This window comes from Coloeus monedula (assembly GCF_965178545.1).
Source record: "Coloeus monedula genome assembly, chromosome: 1".
NCBI lineage: Eukaryota > Metazoa > Chordata > Aves > Passeriformes > Corvidae > Coloeus > Coloeus monedula.
Window position 1 is genome coordinate 136,657,631 of NC_138781.1, and position 27,850 is coordinate 136,685,480.

The following is a 27,850-nucleotide window of genomic DNA, read 5'->3' on the forward strand; positions in this document are numbered from 1 at the left end:
ATGAGCCAGTGTGTGCTCAGGTGGCCAAGAAGGCCAGTGGCATCCTGGCCTGTATCAGCAATGGTGTGGCCAGCAGGACCAGGACAGTAATTTTTCCGCTGTATAGGCTGCACCTTGACTGCTGTGTCCAGTTCTGGGCCCCTCAATTTAGGAAGGATGGCAAGATGCTGTAGCATGTCCAGAGAACAGCAACAAGGCTGGTGAAGGGTCTGGAGGCCAAGTTCCATGAGGAGTGGCTAGGGGTGTTTATCCTGGAGAAAAGGAGGCTCAAGGGAGACCTTATCACTCTCTACAACTGCCTGAAAGGAGGTTGTAGCCAGGGGAGGATCTGTCTCTTCTCCCAGGCAACCAGCGACAGGACAAGAGGACATGGTCTTAAGCTGCACCAGGGGATGTTTAGGTTGGACGTTAGGAAGAAGTTCTTCACAGAAGGGGGGACTGGGCATTGGAATGGGCTGCCCAGGGAGGTGGTGGAGTCACCGTCCCTGCAGGTGCTTAAGAAAAGACTGGATGTGGCATATAGTGCCGTGGTCTAGTTGACAAGGTGGAGTTTGGTCATAATTTGGACTTGATCTAAAAGGTCTTTTCCAAACTAATTGATTCTGTGATTCTTCGTGTATGTGATGCTTGTTTAAATTTTTTGTCCTCTTGCAAGTTAAGGTGCTCCTTATCTTCACTGTCTGCTGGAGGAAGATGTAAAGAAAAGTACTTTTCAGTGTTTTGAATAATGAAAGTTATTAGTATGCTTTTCTAAGAGAAAAGTGTTGATAGGCAGATTCCATCAATAAAGGTCCTATCTAAACCTCCATCCATGAAGCCTTCTTCATCCACGAAGGTAAAGATGAATGATGGCTTCATTAGTCTTCCATTACTCTTGCATTACCTGATATACATCTGTCTCAGGGACATGAAATAACTCTGCATAGCAGTTTTCACAACTTAATACAAATGTTATTCTAGATTAAGTGAAGTGATTGAAAATGTTGCTTACAGTTCTTTCCTAATGTTTAATATTTATGATCTCTAAAGTTGCATAGAAAGAAACCTTTGCTTTGTGTTTAACTAAAAGTGGGAAACACATTTCTTAAAATTCCATTTAATCAGGCAGAAGGTAGTTCACCTGCATTTTATGAAGTTGTTGCATTGTACTAGTTTGAAAACAAACCAGTGGGAGGCACCAACTCAGAATAACAATTTAATAGGGAAATCAAAAAAAAAAGCCAGAAAACACTGGGTTAAACTGACAGAGTCAGGATACAACCTGACACCCTGTTAGTCAGGGTGGTGGCAGCAGTCTGATAAAATGGTGGCTGCAGTCCTCCTGAAGTGATGGATGTGGTTCTGTCAAAGCAGTGATCCTGTAGGAAGGAGCTGCTCTTCCTCAGAAGGTCCAGTGGTGCCTATGTAGCTCCTGCCCTCTGGGCATCCAATGGAAAAGGGTGTCTGTGGTGTTTGGAATCTCAGATTATATCCAGGATGGGATGCTTGGTTCCTCCTCCTGGGTGGAGCATCTCACAATGGGATGATGAGTCATGAGGCAAGGTGTTGATGGGCTCATTAACAGAAGATAGTCCAGAGGGAGGAGGCAAGGAAACACTGCCCCACCTGGTTTCAACAGCTCATGAGGATGGTAATAGAATGCACTGCAACCCAGGACGTGCATGACAAATGCAACTGGCCTGTGTGACTACATATGGGATGGGAGATTATTTTTTAGTGTCATAAACCATCCTGCTTAGAAAAGGTTAACTCCATGACATGGGCACATGTATGTGAATGTGGGGTTCCTCTTCCTAATCTTCTTGAGGTTAGAATATTAAATATATTTTTTGTTTTCAAAATATTTCAATATGCTTGATTGAAAGGCTGCACATGACCTAAAGGCATCCAATAGAGATCATCGTGCTGATGCAGAAGGAAATAGAGTAAGAAAAAGAAATCTTGTCATGTTACATGCAAGCTCTCTTATCCTAAATTTATTTTTTATCAATTTGGCAAATATGTATTGGTATATTTGTACTGCCCCATACAGTTGCTTGTGGTTTCTCTGCATATTTAAAACAAATACTTATACTTACAGATACTTACAAGCATTGCTTTGCAATGCATATATTCTTCTGGTACTTCTATAGGGTTGTTTTGTGCAAATACAAGTTATTAGTTTCTGTGTAGATTTGGAGCTGAGAATCACATAACAGCTTTGAAAGCAATGTGTAAAATGCAATAATCATACATCCTTGATAGCTTTAACTGCATTTATTATTGGCCCACCTATACAGAATATTATACTACTATTATTTTATAATATTACTTTAAATAATATAGTAGTTTAGACTGAATTTCAGAAATATTTCCATTCATTGCTCAGACACACTCTGTCTACTGAAAGACCACGATAAACACAGTGGGTTTTGTTATTTTATAGCTCTGTCTTATTTTAAGAATGTCTATGGCTATCAGCACGATCAGTGAAACTTACATTTTAGCAGCTGCTACAAAAACATGATAGTTTGAAAGCACAACTGTTTGGAAGAAACTTTCACATGGAAGTACAATGGTTGTATTTATGTAATTGCTCTTGGCAACAGCTTCAGTAAATTTAAGTCAAAGTTCATCCATAAAATTAACTGATTTTCTCAATCCACTTGAACCTTGATCTGTTTTGGTGTAACGTTCTGGAGCTGGTGAAGATGCTTACAACTGGAGTCTGTAACCCCAAATGAGATTACACCACCTTCTTCTGATTCAGAATTTCCTGCTGTTGCAATATGTGTTGTTCCACCGAAATGAGGAGTAATTCCCTCTCAGACACTCTGTTGATATTGCTGCCATGGAACAGCATTAGTGATGTATTCTTTCACTGCTAAAGACAAGGCATCACTTCTATTGTAAACTTGGTTCTCTCTCAATGAATTTACAAACGTATTCTAAATAATTCACTTCATCTTGAAGCTCTGTTTCCCAGAACGCAAAATAGTTATTTTCTTAAAACCAATTTTTGCTTTAAGAACAAAGAAACTACATGGCAACTTTGAAGCTGTGGAACAGACATCCTTTATACCACAGACAATTGAGTTTTCACTCAGAGCCTTTTCTGTTCTTTTTAAAAAATATTATTATGTGTGAATTCCTTATTGAGTGGAACTGTATTGAGTCTGCATCTGTTGGCTGCAAAGTGTGGTGCTGTTTGAGCTCTCTCCTGCATAGGCAGGTTGCAGTGGGGCTGCACGTTCAGGAACGAACGCAAAACAGAATTCATTCATGCACTGCCCTCACCACCTGCAAGTGTGCACACGTGTGTGCATGTGTGCATAGTCTTCCCTTAGAAGAAAGCAAGAAGAGCAGCAAGTACCCCAGTGAGCATTTATCTTCTCTGCTCTCGTTTCAGAAACGTTTCTACCTCCAAAGCTGGCACTGCTTTTCTCAGGTGATCTGGTTTCAAGCTATGTTGCTACTGTAGCAGAGGGCTGCTGCAAATTACGTACTTCTACTGTAGGGCAGTGTCCCTAGAAAACATGCTGTTTGCAATATTTTGTGTTGGCCTTTAGAAGATCATATTAAATCACAGGAATACCCCAGAGAAATTCTGAGGCTTTTACAGAGGGGCCGGCCGTCCAAATTGAAGTGCTGTTGAAGGAGGGGAGGTTTTGGAATAAAGATTGCAGCATGTCTGTAACCTACCAAGAAGATGAGTCTGTGATGGAAAGCAAACACATGTTAAGGCTGGATAAGGCAGAAAAGAGAGTTGAGACATGAGAAGGAAAGAGTAAGCTGCTCTTCAGATTTTGATCACAAGCTTTTTCTGCTTCTAAGGCATGACAGTTCTGTTTTTTGTAACACACACATTTATAAACATCTCACAGTCTATTTTCTAAATTTAAAGGGGTTTGGTGCATTCCAGTCAGACCCATGGCAGTTCAATGGGTATGATTAGTACTTTCTCATGGCCCTTTCTCATGGCCCATAGTTTATTGCCATGGATATTTCAGGTATGTTACCTGAGTTTGTTTGGTTACATGAAAAGACACTGTTGTATGATGAGTACTTGATACTTTTTATCTTGCCATGATAGTTAGTCCATTAATTTTAATATGCAGTGAAAACAGATTTATCTCACATGAAGAAGAAAATAGAGATCTTCATGTTTGGGCTCCGAGTTACTTCCTTGCAATGTTCACTGCGTGCTTTACAGGGTAGACTCTTGCCTTCCAGGAGTTACAACAGGAAAAACACATTATGTTCTTATTTTCAGTGCTAAACTAGTTGTCCTGTGCTGAATGGAAGATGAGACAATATGCCCGGAGATCCTTATCCTTAGGGAGAAGACGGTAGCAGAAAGAATGAATATATTTTACATTTTTCTGGATCCCTCAACTCTGAGACTTGTTTGACATCAGCTAACCAGGGAGTGGGAAGCATCCCTTTGTGTATGGCCAGTTCTGAGCAGAACAGAGGTGGATGCTCCAGGGTCTCCTTCAGTTTTTCCTTAGTGCTGAGTTGTCATAGGTTTCAACATGTCCTGCTCTTGGTTTTGTGCTGTTGCACCATTTTACCACGCTGCCTGCTTGGCTCAGAGTTTTTGTGCCTCCTTGACCTTTCCATTGTAATCATAGATCCATCAGCCCTTCAGCTTAAGGCCCAGCTAGGGAACAGTCACATTTGTGGTATTGGTCTGATGCTGCTTGAAGGGTTGAGATTTGAAGGGTTCAGATCTGAAAGTGGATGTTTCTGGAGATGCCCATACTACTATTCTCTACTGTAGTAACAAAACTTTCTTTGCAGAAAACCCATCTGGGACTTGCTATCGTGTTTTAAAATATCCTTATGACTAATGGAACTATAAAATACCTTGTCATTGTTGTAGCACGTAGGGGATCTAGTAATAAATTAGAGGTCCTCTGTGACAAGTACCATAGATATATAATAAAACAAAAACCTCTGGGAATGCTTCAGTCTAAGTTCGTATTTTTTCCTTATGCACCCAAAAATAGAATTAATCAAATTTCATGCCTAAGGGCTTAAACAGATGTAATATGAAAGAAAATTTCACCCGTCAGCAGTGTAGTAGTCCTGCATCTCCAGAAAGTATGCACTTTCATAATGTACAAGATAAGACCTTTCATTTAAACATTTCTCACAGTTTATCTAGTTTCACTTACACAGTGGTTTAAAGTAGTAGAATCCCAGATTAATATTCAGCAACTAGAGAACAATGTTTTAGTTTTATTTGAATTTCTTTCCTCTTGTTCTAAACTAAAATGCCAACATTATGACAAAATCATTAAAATGCTTAAATGCTTAACAGAATTTTCTGATTCAGTGTTTTCATGTAGCTATGTTTTCTCAAAACTGCTTTTCTAGGTTGTATTGGTCAGTGGACATCTGGACAGCTGGGACGTTGGGCAAGGAGCTATGGATGATGGTGGTGGAGCTTTTATATCATGGGAAGCATTATCACTCATTAAGGATCTGGGTAAATCTTTAATTTAAAAATACTTTTAATGCATTACATTTCTAGTACATTTTGTGTGATATCTAAACTGGATTTTATATTTTTATCCACATCTCTGAGCACAAATATTCATTTTGTTACTATATGCCTCAAAACTAGTTCAAAACAGACTTTTTAGATTGCTGAGTTGATATCCAAGGATGCTTTTCCCCCTTCATCAGATGGAATCTATTTTTCCTCCTTATTCTCCTTTTTCCACAAATGTAACCTGTGGTCAAGAGGAATGCCTAATGTATTCGTTAGAAACTAAAATCCGCTGCTGCTCCTGCTCTTAGCCCCAGCAGCTTTTAAATAATAAACCATCTTTTACTGCTTCCCACCGGAAGGATTTGCACACTTCAACAATCTCAATCTTTCTTGAAGAGCTCTTTGTAGACAAGCTCTGTTATGTGATTAGCTGCTTGCAGACTGCAGTCATGAACATCAGACATCCCTGTAAGTTCCTAATCCTTTACTGTGCATTGTTTGAACCTCTAACCTCTCCTTTTCCCAGCCTTGGAATGATTAGATTATCAGTCTGTAACTAAAACAAAGTGTGTCTGTTTAAATTTTTGGTCTTTTAAAAGCAAACTAAATAGGATTTTTCTGTGGAGAATCCAGGTTTACTCCTCCTTTTAGTGTTTTTTAATCCTTTTTTCATGATGCTTGGAAAATTCTGTTTCCTCCACCTTCAAGGAAAAAAAAGTTATTCTGCTGAGTTTGGTACTTTATTCCATTCAGAATAAACTGTTCTGTGTTTCTTAAGGGCAAGTTCCTGGTGGCATTGTGTAATTCTTATTCACTGGGTTTTCCTTCACACATGACTGAAATACATCACTTTCTTCGTGTTCAAATATTTGATTTCCTCTGGTAGTAGCCTGTCTGTATGCTGTGCGACCTGTGGTGAAATGCTGTTCTCTCAGCTGGGAAATGCTGGAGCCTTTGCTGATGCCCTCTCTTCTGGGCAGCTGTAGTGTTCTACTCTTCTTGTTGTACCAGTGTTCTTCAGGAACATAAGGCTGGGAGAGGACTTCTAGGTCTTCATATCTATAGATAACCAAGGGGCAGACGATGTGGATGCTAAAAGGCAGGAGCAGAGGAATTTTCCAGCTGCTGAAGCATTTTGTGAAGTGGTTCTTTCTCATGCTTTAGCTGAGAAACCGTGAAAGATGGTTCTGTAAACTAATTCTATTATCTTGCACCTGGGTTTGTTTTCTAGCCTTGTTTTGGTACTCTGGAAAAAGTATTTTGAATGGGTGTTAGAGAACCTGAGCCAATGCCTCTAGGGGGTGGCTGGTCAAGCGACCAATCATATCATTCTCTCTCACATACAAAGATACATAACCTAGCTTGTAAATAATAAAATAATCCCTTTCCTGTTGCAGTGACCACTCGCTTCTCAGCCCGGCCAGCACCTGCGATGTGAGGCAAGAGTGGGGAGCAGCCAAAGGCTCTAGGCTTTAAAGCTGCTCCTCTGGAGTTCAGCTCTGCCCAGGGGAGCTGAAGCTCCAGGTGCTACAGCTGTCAGCAGCCCCAACGAGGGAGAGGATAAAAAGTAGTAGGGAAGCTTGCCACGGGAGGAAACCCATGTTTATTGGACGGTATCTACAGAAGACAAACAGCAATTGCAGACCGACCATGCCTTATAAAGGAGGCAGAACAGGGGGAGTGACCCAACTGGGGACCAATAAGCAGATTAGGAGGGAGGGATGCTGGAGGGACTGACTCACATCTGATCCAATGGTCTTGGTGGGTGGAGGGAGAGGGGTCACATGCCCCAATGGGGCGTTGAGGTTTAGGGGATTTCCAAGAGGGGAGGTATCCGAGGGGGCAGGGTCTCGGGGGACTGACGGGGACCATATAAGGGTAATTAGGGAGGGCTTGGGTGACAGACACAGAACAATCCAGAACTCCAGGAGGGTTGTGGGTGATTGATAGGGAAGGAGCCAGAATAAGGGGAGGGGATAACCATATATGGGAGCACCGGGGGAGCGACTTAGATCTGGGGCAGACCAACTGGGAATAGAAGTGGAGAAGGTAGGGGCGAAGCATTGGGGTACAAGGAACATACAAAATACAATAAAAACATTGCATCACCACACTTTCCTTTTCTCCTTGGATTTGGATTGTGTCGTTGCTCACTGGTTCTCGGTAAAACAGCGACAATAGGGCCTTTCACAAACTGGCCTTCATAGCAGATTGGTTAATGCAGATTTTGTATTTTATGCATATAAAATCTGACCAAAAAAAAAAGGACAGCAAAATAAAAAGATGTGGAGATTATGTGATTGTGTGAGAAACAAATTAATGGCTTTTACTTAAAATCAATTCCACAGATTGTGTTTTGAATGAGCATTGTGTTTTGAACTATGGAGACTTTGTTCAATATCCTTTTGGACCCTGATAAATTTAGTCTCAGACTAGTCCACCAAATACATTTGAAATGAAGATAAGCCAATTCAGTTGGCTCCATGCATGTGTAGAAATTTTTTACTGTGTCCAGGGAGTCTTAAAGCCATGGTGCATTGTGTAGCCATAAAAACTGTGTCTGCATTTACCAGAGTATAACTGATCTGAGAGCTGTGGTGATATGATCCTCAAGCTGAAATGAGCATTCTGAAATATGATTTCTAGAATATGAAGTTTATATTGTGTAGTAAGAAATAATGGCATGGTCCATTGGGTTAACGAAAGCAAAATACTACTATGCTATTGAAGCAGGTTTTTTTGATGATGGTCTAATAGCATTTCATCATGATATCACTGTGACCCTTGGACGTGGCTTGTGGACAAGACAAAAATTATGCCTCTTAATTTGGATTCTGACAATTTCATGTAATACTTGAAAAATTATTATAGTTTGAATGCAATTCCATACTTTCAACATAACCTCCTCCCAAAACCATTTAATAACTATTGGCTTAGGACCAGATACATGAAATTAATTTAAAAATCATTAAAATAATGGTTTCAGAGAGTAAGACTTTATTTTAAGCAATACAGTTTGTTTCCTTGTCTCAAGTAAAATTTTTAATAGTTTTTGCTTTTATTTCTAGGTAAATCAGTTACTTAATGTGTTGGCCTTTATACCTCATGTTTCATGAATCTTCAGTGTTAGCTTTTATTTTTTTAATTGAGGTGGCAATTTCTGTATCATATTGGTATTTTTTTTTCTTTCTGTTTTGTTTTGCTTTTGGGATTTTTAGCTTTTCAGACACCGTAATAGTTACACATTCCGTACAAGGATGTGTACCAGTAGCACAATCTGAAGTAGTTTTACATAGTCTTCAAAACATCAAACATTTGGTAGCATTTTTTTTTCCATTTCCATTTTGACTTCACATGAATGTTGTTTCTTTTTGAGAGAAAGGCAGCTACATGAAGGTCAGACTGAACAGAAACTGTTTTGTTTTATATTACCAGAGAGTGGAATTTTATTTAATTGATGTAAAATCCCATGTATACATTTCAAAAGATTAATACCTTAAAAACATTGGGCCGATTGTGAGCTGCTGTAGTTCTTGAACACTGTTTAAAACTATAACCATTCAGTTAGCTCTGGAAAGTAGAAGAGCTAACGAGTGGAAAGTTTCAGTCTGTCTGAATACTTTGCTTCTAGTAGATGTAATATCTCTCTGCTCATCTTCCACAGTGGGGATCGTAGAAAGGGGGTACCTGCTGGTGGTGCCATTCCCTCTCCCCGTTCTTCAGGGAGGAAGCACAGGCAGCAAATTCAGAGCAAATGTTGACTTCTAGATTACATTTCAACAAGGTGAATCTTGCTATGTTTTCTGTGCAGGTGCAATTTCACTCTCGAAACATCCCCTTCAGCAACGTATAGTTAAATGTCAGCACCGGCTTGTGCACCTGTTGGTACCCACACTGGTTGTGGACATCTCCTGACTGAAGCAAAAAGAAGCATTTTCCTTAGTGCATCCATATCAAGTTCTCTGTATCAACTATGCTCTCATGGCTGCTTGCTTTGCAGGTAGCTAATCTCAGAAAAATTCACTAATGGCCATACTGCCTATTGGTGTTCAAAGGGGTTTTTTATCACAGTTAATAATGAAGTTACATGAAGCACAGGGGAAAGAAAAACATTAATTAAATTCTTGAAGCTTATATATACCACTGATAGTCAAGGTCTGTGGCAAGCTGCTTCATGGCAGATGTGCTTAAAAAAGGAAGAACGGGAAACATTTCCACAGAAGTTGTTTATGTGAAGAAACATGAACATTTCAGTTGGTTATTACTCCTTATTCCTTTTACTGGGAATAAAAACGTTTTTAGAGTTGCTGAGGCAGTTTGTGAACAGGTCTGAACTGGTAAACTTCCCTTCCTTCAGGGAAGCCAAGGCTGTTGCGATTAGCTGAGGATTTCTGATGCCTAAGAAATTACCCTTCACAACTGCAGGTAGCATGTCCATGTCAGTAAACTTGTGCAATCTGCAGTTTGCCTTCTGCAATGCTGCCCTGCCCAGCCCTCTGCAGGTTTTAATCTTTTGATCTATTTTAACTAAATTTGATAGAGGCATAAAAATATTTAGAATAGGAAGTTCTGATATACTCTTGTCAAACAGGTGACTGGGAAGAGATGGGCGAGTGCATTTATGTCCCACCTGAGGAGAGGCAGGAAGAAGGCACTTTTATCCTTTTCTTAGGATGGGAAACACCTGGTCACCAGGACATATGTAGCATTGTGGTAATCACCAGTCTCTTTCCTTTTAATCTGTGCGCAAACTCTGTGTGATCGCAAATATCTCTATGGCAGTATTGAGAGCATTATTTGGCGTAATTAAGAGGTGATGGGGAGACACTGGATGTGATTTAGAAAGGAAAGGCTAATGGGTTCCCTTCTTTAAGCTGAGGGAGTCCATGGGGTGTTGCATGAGCTGTAATGTGGTGTGATGAGGGCCTTTGGAAGCTGTAGGAGAGACAGCACTCACACAAATTGCAGTTTTCTAGTTTTACAGAACAACGGCTGTGTTGCTAATTACAGTCTAGAAATCTCAAACCCAACTTGTTTTCAGGTTGCATTTATAATTCTAACATTTTGTGTTTGTTAGTTTATGTGCAAAAAAGAACATCTCTGGAGCTGGCCAGTGCCATTTGCCTCAGCATTTTCATGTTGGTCAGGTTAGTACTCTGGTGTCATTTGAAACACAGCTTCCCATGTTCCCCTCTTACACAAGATTTACAAAAGAAGCTGCTTTTCCAGGTGAGATGAAAGGCTAGCTAAGCAGCTACACATAGAACATCCCACAAAATTTATTTTGCTGCCATATTTTGGTTGGACAGTTTGCAGGACTTGATCCTGCTTTGGATGTTGGTTGTCAGTTTCTGTGAAGGAGATATCTGTGCCCTTTTCCCAACATTTCAAGCCTGTAGCTCTTCTTGCTCTGGAGCCATACTTGTATACAGTCTATTTGAGCAAGAAGCATCTAGTGTGTATCCAGTGGTTTCAGAGCTTTAGCCAGTCCTGCCTCTTCACTCCTAAGCCAGCTGTGCTCCCACGTTACTTGGCTAAATGGCATTTCCCAGTTGAGCTGTTCTGCCCTCTTCCTGTCCTGCCAAAGCCACCTCACACTCTAGTGCTGGAAATGTGGGATTTTCATCCCTAAAGGGAGCTTGAAGGACCTGAATAATTACAATAATAGAGAAAGGTGTTTAGGAGGTGGTTGTATGGCAGTGTCAGGTTTCCAAACACAGTATTTTAAATCTCTTAACAGTAGTAGGGAGCCTATTGGAGTTAGAAATCCAGTTGATTTTGATGGATGAATTTCACTGCTTTCTTCTGAAAAAATTCAGAAGTCATAACTGTTATATCTCTTTTTAATTAAAACATCTGGAATCAAATTTTTTTCCTGTTGAGAACAGAAACTGATGGGGTCTATTGCTTGACTCTACAGTCTAGTTTGTTTTCAGTCTGCTAGCACAGGAGGAGTCAAATGGTCAACAGGTTCTTTGTTCACATCCCAGGTTTCTTTCAGCAACATTTACCCACAAGCTCTCTTTCCTTGTTCAGAAATGTGTTTTCTGCCTGTTCCTGGGTGGTTTTGGGTCTCTCTTGCTTCATTGCTAGTCAGCTCTTGCTGCCCTGCCAAGCCCAGAGGTACATACCTATCCACAAGCTACTGCTCAATCTGGGGACACCTTCAAAAGTCAGTGGCTGAGCTGAGAATCTGTCAAATGACAAACTTGTCATCTTTCCCTTCAATTGTTTGAACTGCAGCCAGTGTAAGACATAGCCAGTTAATGCTGTCTGAACCCCTGCTTCTACTGAAGTAGTCGGTACAGACTCCAGGAAAGGCTACACTCCAAAGACCACTGTAGTGGTGGGTTGTGATACAGAGTAAACAGTTCCCTGCTTGTGCTGTTGTGTTGTGCACTGAGCCCATGCTGGTCATGTCTGCATGCCACCTTGGACCAGGAAGTCTCCTGCTTGGACTGTGCCTCAAAGTGCTTCTGAGAGTCGTATTCATTCATGTTAGAAAATGCTTGCTGTGGGGAGCTGCCAGAGCCAGTGAATACCAGCAGTCAAGTAGGTGAACAGGGGACATTTTCCTGTTTCATATTCAGGGTAGGATGGTAATGCCATTGCTGCTAGAGTAGCTTGATGAAGGAAGAATGATTGTTGACAAAATCTAATCCCAGTCATCACACATTTTACACAGCTTTCCTGCATTCCTGGATGATGATGAAACATGAAAAAGGGAGAAATGTACAGTGATAGATGATATATACCGTTTCCCCTCTGTCTCTTTGCCAGCATTAAGCTGAACTGGGGTTTCATAAGTCACCTTTCCAATAGATGTAGGCATGGATCTGGCACAATCAAATTTCTGTTTCGTAGGAAAAAGACACAGAAAACTACAGAAATGTTTTTAGAACAATGCATGTTAGAATTTTAAGGTACTATCTGAATTACTATTTATGTAACTTGTAAGGAGTTGATTGGACAGTTTTCCCCCTTGAAACTTAAAATTGAAATTGTAACTCTCATATGCGTTATACCTGTGACTAATGTGACTGGAAAACCATTAAAAAGATTTTTATACAGTTCACTGTAGTCTTTGTATGGAGTTACATTTCTCCAGTCCAAATTCACTGGCTAATATATGAGGACTAAAGATATATTTTATTAAAAATATGATCACTGGAGTAATTCCTTTTCTGCTAGTTTAATTGAAGTCATATAAACACAGTTTTAACATGCTTGCAAAATATTCTGTTAAACATTTTTCTGAATTTCTTGTGGTGGTGTAGTTGTTTGCTGTCCAGGAGATATGTTGTGAAACATAATTAAATGACTAATTTTATGCTTGCAGGTTTTTTTCTTTAATCAAATATGCCTGATATTAACTTCTTGTTCTTACATTCTTTTCACTTTCCCAAAGCTGAGTATTTTATTCTGACCTTCACGTTTTCAATTCTATTAAATCTACTTGGAATGAAATATTTGCATATGCTGTTAGGCTACAAATGCATTTATTCCTTCATTTTAACATTTGGTTGAATGCATATTTGGCAAGTACTTAAATCTTCAATTTTCATACTGTGTTGACATAGCAGAGGGGTGACTGCAAACATAAAAAGTTGCTAATCTGGTGGTAAATTTAGATATACCGCCCTCCATAGCAATTTTGCCCTCTGTCTTGTGGACTGCTGCTTCTCTGCAAGCTTTAATTTACCCAGAAAATTTGAGAAAAAATCTGAGCTTTGATTATCTATAAAAATCTTAAAAACCTGGCAATAGTAGCTGTTGTGTGTTATTGGGTTTTTTTCAAATCTCTAACATGGTTGACATGGTGAAGTGCTGAAATCCTTCTCAAATGAAGTAAGGGGCATCTTGTCCTTACTGTCATTTTTTTAAGGTATAAATTTTCAATAGGGAGACAGAAGTGTGCCTGCTACATTTTCTGACTCATCAGCTCTCAGAATAGCCTAACAGATTTGTTTTTTCTAATCCAAAGAGCGGGGAAGCAGAGGCAGAATACGTCACGGTTCTATTAGATGGCAACATGCCACAACCTTCCCAAAAGCATCTCCAAGGAAGCCTCTCTGTGCAGCCAGCACAGTGGCACACACCCACACACACACCCACACCCACCCTGGATAGCCAGCTAAAACAGTCCGATGGTGAATGAACAGGAAGAGTTTTCGCATAGGGTTTTACAGGAGAGATTTGATGCCCCCGCACTCGTGCGAGGTTTCAGAGAGGTCCTGGGGCAGAGCAATGGGGGGTCCAGGGTAAGGGAACTAACTTGGAAACTCTGAGTGCGTATCAGGTGATAGTGGTTGTAGCAGCCAACAGAGCCAGCCAGGGGAGCAGGGGTACATTAACATTACAGAACAAGCATTCTGGGGGAAGCTTTTCTGTCACCATAAGCTGGAAAGGAACCTAGGACTTATCCCCACCATAGGACTCCTTCCGTTCCTTGTCCAGCAGGCCCACTGGCCTCCACAAATACAGATCCACCACCACTCATTATGATCTAACCGTATTTGTCTGATATTTGTAATCCCAGAGAGTGTGGGAGTGGGCCCCACATTGCTTTTTTTGCTCCACAGTTTGATGAGATCACAAATACCCTTAGGGAAGAATGTGTTCCTAAAGAAGAATGAGGTGTGTTTTAAAGGTGGACAGTGTCTTATTCCTTTTGTGGGACTCGGAGGACACATTGACAGGACCAGAGCAGGGCATAGGGTGGAGGAGCTCTCTGCTGACTCTCTACTTTGCTGTTTTACATGGGCAAGTATTGTGTTTCCTTTTCTTCTCCTTTTTTTTTTTTCCTTCTTTTTTTTTTTTGTACAAATGACTTGTAATGGCTTCATGACACAACACAATCTGGTTCTTTGTTTAAAAACCAATGTGCAGATGAGCACATTTGGCAGTACTTCTCATCTGAAGTGCCCCTGAGCTGTGCTGCCAGGTGGCAGGAAGGTGTCCACAGAGAAACCCTCCCTCTGGCACTGTTGCCGCCTGACTGGCAGCCCACAGCACCAGGCTTGGCTTCCCTCTTCTCCCACTCACCTCCCCAGTCAAAAGGCTTAACCCATGTTATTTTTAGTTACTAGACTTGCAAATTATTCACAGATTTCCCCTCTGGTCTTGTATACCCAGCTCCTTCCTTGACATTTCCTCTTGGATATTGCATTGCTTTTTAAAAATAAATCTCTCTAAAACCTCTCATATTTCCCTTCTCCACTCTTCTGTTAATCTGCCCTTCTGTCATAAGATCATCAGCCTCCCTAAAAACAGGAAAAGAAAATTGCTTGTGTAATCCCAGTGTCTTGCTGCTCTGCTGTCAAGGCTGCTGGTGCTCTGCAAACCCAGTCCTTCCCTAGACTGGCTCACCTTGGGCACGGCTGTCCCCCAGTGCCCTCTTTGAAGGGCCTGTCCGAACAGCTGCCCGCAGTCTGTGCCAGTGGCAGAGTCATGTCCTCTCAACCCCCAGAACATGTTTCTGAGCAAGCTGACAGCCCCAGGCAAGACTGAGCTACAGTATTTGGCTTGGCTCATCACTCGCTTTCATTTCCCTCTCTCCAGCCCCAGACCTGACCATTTTCTGTTTTCTTCCTGCAATGCTGCATCTCTTCTCCAGACCTCATCTCTCTTTATTCCAGACCTTCGAGACTCTGAGGTTTATTTGCTTCCCAGTGCTATTTTTTTGCAGTGCTTTGTCCTCAGTGCCGCAAAAAGAAGCTATCAATGGACAAAAATCAAGGAGATTGCACTGCATTCAACTGATTTAAGAAGAAAAGAAAGGCAGTTTCCCAAGCCAAAAGCTGTTCTCCATGTCTAAGTTGAACTTCACTAGAGAATTAGAAATATGTTATAATCAAGGTTTAAGTAGTACTAAAAGGATTTTTTTTCAGCTGTTCTTTGCCTTGTTTTTTGAAGCTTTTAACTTTGATGATCTACGAAGAAGGACTTGAGGGTGCTGATTGGTGAGAGGGTGGACATGACTTGGCAATGTACACTTGTAGCCCAGAAAGCCAAACATGTCCTGGGCTGCATCCAAAACAGCATGGGCAGCAGGATGAGGGAGGGGATTCTGCCCCTCTGCTCCACTCTGGTAAGACCCCACCTGTAGCAATGCATCCAGCTCTGAGGACCCCAACATAAGAAGGATGTGGACTTGGGGTGAGTGCAGATGATGGCAGAGATGATTACAAGGATAGAGAACCTCTCCTATGAGGAGAGGCTGTGGGAATTGCAATTGTTCAGCCTGGAGAAGACTTAGGGATGATCTGATTGTGGCCCTCCAGTGCCTGAAGGAGGCCTACAAGAAAGATGAGGAGAGTGTTTAGAAGAGCGCTCAGTGATAGGACAAGGGGCCATGGCTTCAAACTTAGAGAGTAGGTTTAGATTAGATGTTTGGAACGAATTCCTTACTGTGAGGGAGGGTGGTGAGGCACTGGCACAAGTTGCACAGAGAAATTGCAGACTCCCCATCTCTGCAAGTGTTTAAAGCCAGGTTGGATGGAGCTCTGAGCAACCTGACCTAGTGAAATGTTGGAACTAGATGATCTCCAAGGTCCCTTCCAACCCAAACCATTCCATGATTTTCTCTGTGGAATCATTTGTCACTCAATAAAAAAACCCAATTTCTTCTTAAATAAATGAGTACACAGGCACTTTTCTGCACAAGTAGTGAGATCAATTGTCTGAACCATAGAGAGCTCTATTTCTAACAATAGTATGAAAGCCAAAGTCCTTCTGGTTTAGAATGGAGACTTCTTGGTCTTCAGAGGAAAATCTGGACATCTTCAATTAACTGTGTTATTACTGTCCTCCTATTGATTACGGTTTATTTCTGTTTGTATATTCTTTGCAATTAGGCAGGGAAACAGGGTGCTAGGGGTAAGAGCCCTTCTCTTGCTTGCCCATACCACAGGATACATAAATCAGGTAATAGCAGGTTGCACCACTGTTTTTGATGATGAATTCTTATCTTCTTTAGCAAAATGTGGAGTACTGGTTTTATTTTTATTTTATGCTGTGGCACAAATTTTGGAAATTCCAGGTATTTTATGAGAAGTCCATGCATGATAGAAATATCCCAACTAATGGCACCCAGTAAATCCCCTATGTCTAATCAGCTGCAAACTTGAAAAAGGTAGGGAGTGCAAGAGGAATTTAAAGAATGCCAGCAGCATCATTATGTATCCTGATACTTTTTTGTATAAATACTTATAAATTTTTTTGGTAAATACCTTTTAAAGAAATTCCAAGCCACAGGGGAATGATGCAGAAAAGGCCATAGCTTATCTATGTTCAATGCAGCAGAAGACAGTACTTGAGGATGATATATCTGTATATACCTCTAGTAGCTTCTGAAGCAAATGCATTAGTGACTTAGGCAGTATTAGAAGTAAGAGAACACAGAGAATAGTTTGGGTTGAAAAGCATCTTTAAAGGTCACTTAGCCCAACCCTGCTGCAATGAGCAGGAACTGCTTCAACTCGATCAGGCTGCTCAGAGCCCTGTCCCATCTGACCTTGAATTTCTCCAGGGATGGGGTACTCACAACCTCTCTGGGCAACCTGTGACGGTGTTTCACCACCCTCATTGTAAAAAACATCTTCCTTAGATCTAGTCTGAATCTCCCCTCTTTTAGTTTAAAACCATTGCTCCTGGTCCTTATTGCCACAGGCCCTGCTAAAAAAGTCTGACCCATCTTTCTTATTGACTCCTTTCAGTCACTGAAAGGCTCCTCTAAGGTCTCCCTGGAGCCTTCTCTTGTCTCAGCCTTTCCTCATAGGAGAGAAGTTCTATCCATCTGATCATCTTTGTGACCCTCCCCTGGACCTGCTTAAACGTGTCCATGTCTTCCTTGTGCTGAGGGCTTCAGAGCTGAATGCCATAGTCCAGGTGGGGTCTTACCAGGGGATGTACAGGGCAGAATTATTAAGTGCAACTTATTGTATTTTATGCTCAGATCGAGGCTTTTCTAGTCCATTTATGCAGCGTCTTGAGAATGCATTACTTCCTTGTTTTGCTTTGCTTGTGTGTACACTTTTTGCTTTCCCTATTAAACTGTCTTTATCTCAACACATGAGTTTTTTAGCTTGCATCCTTCCAATTTTCTCCCTTTCTCATTTGTCCCACTGGTGTGGGAGTGAGCAAGGGCTGTGAGGGGCTTGGCTGCCGGCTGAGGTTAAACCTTGACACCTGTTAATCTACTCACATCCAGTTGCAATTTGCTTATATGCCTCATGTAAGTTATTTGATTTGCTTGTGTGTGATCCCAGTGCCTTGACTTGCAGGGAAAATGTCTGTTTTCACACAGGTGGAATACTTTTTATATTTTTGTAAGCTGGTCTGTCTTACAACGACATTGAAGAAGCCTGTTAGCCAGTTACACGCCATCTTCTTAGAAAATACTTTATCTTTGTCATTCTCCCCATCAGTAACTATTTATGTTTATAAAGTGGGAAGATAGTTACTGAAGGAAATTTTGTGTTTGTAGTACCGATCTCTATTTTGATTAAAAAAGATGATTGAAGTTCTCCTTCCTGACTTGTGTGCTGTCTTGAGAGTGAAGTGGGTTTATTTTCTTGCTTTACATGTGACAGGCCATTATGATTTGTCTCTACATGTACCGAACAATACATTTCAGTTTTGCTGTGTGGGAATGTCTCAATTCTATCAAGCATGAGCAAGACATGTAGGACATAAAATTCAGGTCTTGCTGCTGGTATCTACAAATGTTAGTAATCTATGATGATTTAAAAGAAACAGAAAATAGAGTCAATAAGACCTGCACGTTGGTGTGACTGAAGTGTTTGTGGTACCTAAGGAGAAGGAAAGGATAGCAGCCACTCCAGCACAGAGAGTGTAATAGAGCAAGTGTCCTGCTGTGCTTGCTACAGATGTATCCTTAGTCACAGATCGACCATATTGATGTTTTTATTTCACTCCTTAACTGAGGAGGCCACATGCCCATAGTATCTTTTTTATGCTTGAGATAAACCATAGGAATATAGAGGCTGATCAGCAAAATGCACCTTTGTGGTAAACTGTGATTTTATTTCCCAGTTAAGGGTAAGGTAGAAGGGGGGAAAAAAAAGCTAATACATTTTTCCAAAACATTGGAGATTTGGAAATTCATCTGCAGGTTTTTTCTTCTGATATCCTCTTTATTTTTAATACTATATACTAAGTCATTTATTCAGATAACAAGGAAAGAGGCACAATTTTATTTGTGTAACATTTTTCTTTCATTTTAGAATTGTCTAACTACCTCTCTATACATTACACTTACCATAAAACAGAGTTTTCTAGCCCAGTTGCTATTTTATCGTGTTTTTTCAGTATATATTTGGGCTGTGATCTGAAAGACTTCTGATTTTGTAAAGATGCTACCTTGCTTAGGAACCAGTAGTTTTTAAGAAGCCAACCAAAGTAGCTAAACTTACTTTTAAAAACTTTTTGAACTTTAATACAGTACTTCATTTTTTTCCTAATAAAAACATTCATTGAGAATATTCTTAGCAATTTTTCTTCTGAATACTGGATTCGTTTGTTGTTCTTTGGTCAGATTAGCTCTGTTTTTAATAACAGGTAGATAAATACTTACTGCTTTCAGATTAAGATAATGAGGAAATTAAATTTTTCCTCTGTAGACTTTGTTTGTATTTAAAATAACTGCCTCCATAGCTTACACATTTTTACTTTTTTTAAGTTGCCCATTCAATTTCAGTAGAACACACAAATGAATTTGCCGACAGGAATCTGTGAGATGGGAAGAGCTGATACACCACCTCCCAGACTGGAAGGACCAAAGCTCAGCAGGGCTTTTTTATTTCCTCAGCTTCAGTGGAAAGATGCAATGATGGGCAAGGAGGGGGCCATAAGAAGCTCAAATGTCTTCTCCACAAGTGAGCTGAGATCATCTCAAGCTCCTGGAGAGCAGGAGCTGCAGTTACAGCCCATCTGAGCCAGCCATGAGGACCCCCTGATCACTGGCCCAAATCCCCCTTAGGGCAGCAGTGGCAGACTAAAGCAGCTTGATTTTCGCCTGGGAGGAGCCAGATGATGCTACTCCTGTCTTAAGCATTTCCTGTCAAAGCTGTTCTCACAGGCTTGGTGTGGTGGGCTAGAGATTGGACTTCACTTTGCATTTTGTGATATGACAAATAAACCTCCTTTTTCCACTTAAACTGCAGTGCTGCTGGAACCATACTATAGCACTGGCCTCTATGTTTTATACCAGCTCTTTTTCTTTTTTACGGCTGCCTCTTCTAACCAAGCTGCTTGGTTATTGGGGTTTATTTATTTTTTTTTTTAATTGGGTTTGGGGTTATTTTGGGCTTAAATCTGACTTCAAACCAATACCTATTTTATTATCTCAGTTTTACCTCATAGGCCATCTGACTAATTTGAAAAGCAAAGGAGGCTAATCCGTTACTGTTGTGATTTAGGAGAGCAGGGAATCCACTGGGAGGTGTGCAGAAGGTTGTCTTTAAAGTAATGAGGTTTGACAACCTTTCTGTTTACAGTCAGTAGATCAACATTCAGAAAATACACCTTTAAACCACTTGTTTCCACTTCATTATAAAATACTGGAAAATCCAAGCTCTTTTATGCAGATTTGGGGTATTCCTTCTAAATTCTGCCTTCAGTTCTGAGGATTGCTAGCATACAGTTTCGAGAAAGCAATCTTCAGATCATATTCATTGTGTCAAAAGAAAAAAATTAATGCAGGTCAAGTCTATTGGCAGTCTTCATCCATTTCAGTTAGGAAATGAAAGAAGTTCTGACAGTGATACTGATATAATTTTTTCTCAGCACAAAAGTGTGTGCAGTACTTTATGCTTTATCACTTGTGATAGTCTCCTCATGTTTTTTCTTTATTTTTTTCTCTACTGTAATTAGAATTCCACTGCTCAGAGAACAGTATTTTCTTTATCTGTTTGCTCTTCCATGCTCTCAAGTTTCTCTCATTGTATTTATTTATGAATAGAAACAGTCAAATAAATAGAGGACAGCAACTTCTATCTGATCAGTTCTGCCATGGCAAAAATGGTTTCAAAATTTATCTGAGAACTTATCTTTCTGATTGAGCTACCATAGCAAAATAGAAAATGGCTTCATGTTCGCCTTGTTTCAGAAAGTTGTGCATACTTTTAGCAGCTTACTCTATTTCAGATTCCAAAGTACAGATTGCTGCTTTTAATTTCTCTGATAAAAAGCAAAGTAATACTACATAGCCCCTCAGTTCTTGAAATGGATGAACATTTCTCATAAAAATCCAGCAGCTCATTTTCAATTAATTGTAATAAATTAACCATGACAAAGCAATGGTAGTTTTCATAAAAATTTGATTTGGATCTGCTACAAGCGGATGCGCATTACTTATGGCAGACCACCACAATGACAGAAGCATGTGTTTCAGAAATCTATCAAGGTAGTTGCTTTCTGCTGTGGTTTTCAGACACTTTCAGTATGTCCCTGAATTGTACTTCTCTTGGGCTTCTGCAGCTGGCAGCAGCACCACAACTGCCCATTTCTTCCTCAGGTGGGCTCTCTCCCATGCCCCACTCTTTCTCCCTAAACAAGAAAAGGGTACTCTAGACAGAAAACCCCACACTTGATATAGGTTGTGTTTAGTTTGTGGAAACACAGGCTTTTCATCCATTGGTGGCTGGAGATGAATGTAAAAAATACTCAAATATATCCGTATCAAATATTAAAAACAATATTAAAAACTGTGTTTTAGGACTTCGTCCAAAAAGGACACTGCGCTTGGTGCTATGGACAGGAGAAGAGCAAGGAGGAATAGGTGCCAAGCAATACTATCAGTTGCACAAGGTAAATATATCTTTTCATTATTTTCTTGACAGCACTTTTCTCCCCAGTCTTGTGACTTGAATTTATTTTTGTCGAAATGTTCAGCTTAATATCTGACCAAAACCAGTGATTCCAGTTCTGCCTGGAGGTATATTTTCTGGGTTTAATCATAAATGTAAACCTAATTTTACATTTAACAGTAAGCGATGCAGCCACACGTTTGTGTTCCACTTGACCTAAGATACTCTGTCACAAAAGTGTTCTGAAACAGTTATTTCATGATGATATCTTCCATACCTTTTAAACATAGCTAACCTTCTGAGAATGAATGATGAATGGTCCACGTATGTTTGCAATATAAGTAAATTTTGTTTGGCTTATATATTTCTGCTTCATTGCATTTTCCCATAATATTTTGCAAAGTAAAACATAAAATAATACAAAGAAAAATATTTGCTATCTTATGTTGATAGTGTGTCATCTATAATGCACTTTGCCAATTGTTAGTTTTGTGGGTCTGGAACATCCTAAAAGGGTGATTTCTGGTGATGCAAAGAACACACAAACTCTATGACTTATGGCTATGAGGATAAAAATATCGCATCTGTCTCTCCTGCCAACAGGTGCCATTTCAAAGTACATCATGAAAGTTTTGGCAAAACTATTTTGGAGATAAGTCTTTGAATATATGTATGTTTGGGGTTTTTGCCACAGAAAAATTATGCTGTACCTGTATAACTATTCTAAATTAGTTATCTTTTATTCTTTTCCCTAATTAAGTAGTATAACTCTCAACAATGGTTAATACATCCAAGGCAGAGACAAGGTGAATGCAAATGTGCCTAGGAAGTTGCCTGCTCCACACAGTATAAAAGCAGACTTACAAGCAGTTCTTAAGAGCATATTTTTAATGCTAAGCAACCTATCAGAACAAATAAATGGAAACCTCACTTGAATCAAATTCATTGTGATGGACCAAATCAGATCAAGTTGCATCTGCAATAGAGTTGTCAGAGATAGGTTTAGAGAACTTAGAGTTTTCTGCCTAATTGATGAACAATCAAATATTTCCCACTAACTAGTTCAATATTTCTAAGTATATTTAGCTACCCGTATATAATGGGTTGGACTCGATGATCTTGAAGGTCTCTTCCAACCCAGGCATTCTGTGAATTCTGTAATGTTGTACTTCCTTGTATCTCCAAATTATAGGGATAACTCAGCTCTGTCATTTATTTGGAAGAGGTGCCCCAGAGCTTGCTTTCTCAACTTCAGGGAGGTGACAGCTTGCAGTTTAGTATACGTTAAGGACTCTGGATTTACCACTGGTACTCTGATATTCAGCAGGATTAAACTAGAATAAAATATTCTGGAATAAGTAGCACATGAAAGAGATGCTTCTTATGTACAGAAGTGCATTTTGGAGGAGCTGGAAGGATGCTCTGTGCCTAATGCACACCACTCATCAGAAATGTATCTGAAGATTTGCCTCTGTGGATTTCCATGTTGGACAGTAAGATCCATCGTATCTATAGTGGTGATGTCAGCAACACATGAAATTGTCTCATGCATGTCTCATCTTTTGCCAAAGTGGCTTTGTTTCACTGTTGTCTCAAAGATTTCTATTCAGAAATAATACCAAAAAGCAGACCTAAGGATCAAATAGAGAAATGTAAAGCAGGCTGGGTGTTGTTTACCAGATATTTGGTTACTTTGCTTTTAAAAAAGTTGAGACAAAGATGTGTCTCAGTTCTTGCTCTGCTGGTGAGATTCCATCCGGATGTTGGGCTCTGCAAAGAAAGCCCTGTCTGACTGAACAGTTTGTAATTTACATGGAGAATTTAAGCAGAAATGACATCCGTCTGTTGTTTGTTGTTCTTGTTTCCCCCCTGCCATGTGATCTGGCATAATTATAAATTGGTTTGACTATAGGACGTTGCATTACTCATAACAATGAAATAAAGTTGATTAATACTGTACATTAAATTTAGCATGAAAAATAACTTAACCTTTTAATGATTTACTTGCTCAAATTTCTGGCAATTAGGATAGTATGGCACACACATTGCTTGCTGATGGTAATGAGTACAAGTTAAATAAGAGTGGTATTTAAAGATGCCTTGTTAAATGAAAGACAGCCTGTATGACTCATCTACATGGCTGGACTTACGAGTTTAGTTCGTTACAAACAAGTAGAAATATGAATGCAGTAATTCGGCACAGGCAGACACGGGTAATTGTAAATTACCTCCTCATGTCAGTGGAAATGTGGCAAGGGAGAAGAAATAAAGACAATATAGTACTGGACAAGTACAGATATTCTTATTTTTGTCACTTATTTATTATTTCTTTCAATTCAAGTTCAGGTCCTTCTTCCTCATCCATCATTGTAGGTTGTCACTGCTAGAAAGTGGATAAGTTACTGCACAAATAACTGAGATAGCAGCATAGTAGTTTTACAATGGTGCCAATAGTTAACACACCTCCTTGTGTAATGGCATTATTTATAATGCTCAAGTCTTTCTCTAAATCCCAGTATTATCATTTCTGATTATTAAAGCTAGTGATAGGGTATATTAGCTGTTCAGGGCTTTATGAGAGTGTAAGAGCTGCCATATTGTGTTGATCAAAAGCTCTAGTGCTCTAGGCAGTCTAGACTAGTGCTGTCTCCCGTTACTGACAGCATCCAGTAAATATGTGCTTAGGAAAAGCATATTTGCCCAACTGCAGTCAGGTGAAGCTCAGACAGATACATTATTCATACAGCAATTCTTTCAGTTTATCAAATATTTTTCTGAAGAGCATCGCATGGTCCTCGTCCACTGTTTTCTTTGCATCATTTTTCTAAGCCATTTCCAAGAGTTGAAAGCCGTGTGTCTTCTAGCAGTTTCAGTGCCTCCACTAGTGCAACAGTACCTGCCCCTCACCATCACAGCACAGAGCACCTGCTGGTGCTCTTTCTTTGACCATGGGGTAGAAGCCTCTCAGGGGAATTACCAGCACCTTTGCTTCCAAAGGAGATACCTGTTGAAGCGCTCATTGCTTTTAGCTGTTAGCCAAGAATTATATCTAATCCCAGATTAGAAAAAGGGTTGATTTTCCTTAAAATTAAAGCTCTTTATCTTGATAAAGAGCAATGAAATTAAAGGATTTAAGAGCAAATCTGACTCCAGAGCTTGGAGTTTGATGCTACATCTGAAGTCATGTTCCAGTGCTTTGTGTTGTGTGACCCAGTTGCTGCTCTTACATACAGACAATACAGTAAATAACTTCAGAATCATCAAACATTGCAACACTACTTTCTTATACAAGTTGAACGGAAGAACAGAAGGAACAAAATTCTAGAAGGCCTCATGATGCAACTCTTCAGTACAGATTCTCCTACAGCCTTTAACAAAGATACCTGAGTGCCCTCAACCAGGGTTAAGTTTTTTGTGTGTTTACTCTTACACTGTCTTCATGAAGGGAGAAAGAAATACATGTAATGGAGTGTCTGTCCTCCTTTTTATTGCTTTGGACTAGATTCTGTGAAAGGTCTGTGTACCATGAAACAAGGTTACAGTTATTTACCCAGTTGAATTAAGGGACTATGAATGATTATATTTATTTTGGAACAGAAGTATTGTGTACAATCTCTTGGGAAAGCAAATTCATTTTATAATTAGAAGACTAAGAGATCCTAGGCCACATTCCAATTTACTTTAGTAACTTTGTTGTGATCACTGGAGACATTATTGTGTTAGGAATTCAATTCAAACCCCATTACAGAAGGCATTCTTGAAATATTTCTGCATGTTGGTATTCCTATCTTAATGATATTTAGAGTACTTACCTGAATTTCTGGTGCACATGCCATACAGTGTTTTAACATTTTAGTAAAGGTTTACCCACGTGATAAATATCAATCACCAGTGTTTACTATGGGGTTTTTTTTGTATTTATTACCAAGATCTGATATTTTGCTTGAACTGTGTCTGCATGAAAACAGGACTTTCTGAAATGCTGGCATTTCTTTCGTACTAGTTTAAGTACTCTTTGTTGATGCTCACATGAGATTTCTACTGTGATTTGCTAATGAGTTGCTTTCTCTAAGAAGCAAATATTCAAAAAATATCCTGTCACTTTCAGGTGAAATGATTCTTCTACAGAAAATATTGGCTCCTCAAAACCATAGTTTTCAGAATACTTTATAGCCTGAGGTACCAAGTACTCTGGTGAAATGTAAGACATGAATTTGTGTCTTATTTGAACCAAACGTATCAAGGACTTCAATAGGGATTCTTTTACCCCAGAAAAATGTGTTGACCATTAGCCTTTTGACTGTCCTCAGGTAATATTCTCTGTAATCAAAGATTATGTAAAATTACTGCTGCCTTTTTAGGTTACTGATGTCCTGTTGATCCCTTTCATTGCAAAGGGAAAGAAATGCAGAAAGAGCAAAATGTCCATTTGCAAAACTACAGAAAGTAATTGCACTGTATTCTCTGGTATCACAACAGGCAGTAGCTCCCCTGATTTTATTAAGCACAGTAATAGCACAGAATAGTTATGGAATTATATTTTACACGAGTTCTAAGTCCATAGGAATTCATAATTCTTAGTATTTAGGAATCAGCTTCCTTGTAAAAGCTGCAGAGAAGGACAGATTTTGCTAAAACACAAACTCAGGTTTATTCCTTATACTGCCTGAAGCATGGAAAACCCCAAATTAGTCATGACAGACTGTCTCCTGGATGCCTAGTCTTCATTCCATGTAGACAAAATTCATGCATCTCTACCGTTAGGAAAACTTTTCCCTGTGCATCTTTCCTCTCTTTCTCTCATGAGAATAGCAGAGCTGCCAGTTGAATCTGGTAGAGACATCTTCTGAGGATAGCTGCTTCCAGTGCATGCTTCAGGCAGATTCACCCAACCGTAGGTCCTTGGTCCATTGGGATGTCCGATTGTAGGAAAGTGCACACTCCCTCCACCTGCGCAAGGTGTAGAAAATTATGTATGTGCTGTGATAATTTCAAAGGTGTTGCAAATTTGTTTTCACTGACCTTTGGTTGAAAGTTGCAGAAATACTCATTAGCTTCCTGAAAGAGTAAACATCATCTTTGGTTGAAAGATGTAAACCACAATTTTTAATTTTGGCATTTTTGCCCATTTTCTAGTGAAAATCTAAATCCTTTCGAAAAAGAACAGTGGTGGGGTCATTCAGAATCATAGACATTGTTTTGATACCTTTGTATTTGAGCAGTAAAAGGTCTAAAGTTACGGAATGTTTTCCAGGAAGAGCACTTCTCTTTGTCAAAGGAAAAACCTCCTAAGACAAGACTTCAGGCATGCCTTACTTACCCTGCTGCCATGTTCAGAGCTGTCTGCTTTTTCTTGTCTGTCATCCCAGGGAACTTACAATACTGAATGGTCATCTCTGTGAGTGCTAGCAAGTCATCTTAGAGGAAACAGTTGCGATATTGTACAAGGCAAGACATGCCCGTAGTATGTTTTTACTGAGTGAAATGCTAATAAGTCATGACCAAATTGCTCCAGGGCTGTTGAAGTTACTGGGACTTTTGTCATTTGGCTTCTCAGAAGTCAGAACTTGTAACTGTCATACAGAACAAACCGTTCAACCTTTACACTTTTTTACATACTGCTTTCCTATAAAATGTAGCAGAAGAATATTTTATCTTGTAACAAAAGGATGAGCCTTATTCATACCTTGTCATCTAGGAAAAATTGTGCTAATCTTCAGCTTTACAGCAGCTTTCTCCCATATAATGATGGGATAATTTACAAAAATGAATAACTTACAGTGTTCCCAATTTTCCCTGTCTTCATTCAAAAAGAGTGTAAATGGTATGATCACGCTTGTGGCTGGTGGTTATTATGCCTTGATGCTGGCACATCTCTCTTCCCAACAGCTGTTGTGATGGTTTTTTCTCTAGTTTCAATTTATGCTGTTTTGCTTCATTAAATTACCTTCATACTAAACAGCAACTCAAAATTACACTACATCATGTTTATATATTATTAAATACTTAGAGGATGTTATTTATTTTACTTTTTTTTCTTTTCTAGCTGTCACATGCACTTAGGTGTTTCCAGTGTTTTTTCTTGTCTTTCCTGTAGTCTTAGATGCCAGCCTAACAGAGCTGGGTGCTGATCTAAACCTCCTTTTAGTACTACAGGTGGGGTGACCATCACTTCCCTGTGAGTTCTACAACATGGTTGTTGCCATGCTATACTTGTTTCCTGACTGCTCTGAGACAAATACTGGAATACAAGTGTTGTTGTTTCTTAAAGTTAAGTGTAAATCAATAACAGAAAACTGAAAACACAATGTTGGATTAACTGATGTTCTTTATCACTGGAACAAATGAACCATTAATCAAGGACAGTGGTTTGTCATTACAGACTTTAGTATTTTTCCTGTAAAGTGGTGATTTTTCTCCTTGGAACAAAAAAGAAAACTAGTAAATGAGCTGTTGGACAAGTAATACTCTGTTTTAAATAAACAGCCCCAAAGTACTGAAGGCTTTTAGGGTAGTTGTTCCCTGCATTATACTTTCAGGT

The 27,850-nt window shown here is 39.7% G+C and overlaps 1 protein-coding gene across 1 annotated transcript in view; it reads left to right on the forward strand.

The window, feature by feature from the left end:
- The window catches only part of CPQ (carboxypeptidase Q), a 147,796-nt gene that overhangs the window by 87,153 nt on the left and 32,793 nt on the right, over window positions 1–27,850 (forward strand). The window contains exons 5-6 of the mRNA XM_082297244.1: window positions 5,362–5,473; window positions 21,219–21,310. Of these exons, the coding sequence (XP_082153370.1) occupies window positions 5,362–5,473; window positions 21,219–21,310 (204 nt within the window). The remainder of the gene's footprint in view (window positions 1–5,361; window positions 5,474–21,218; window positions 21,311–27,850) is intronic.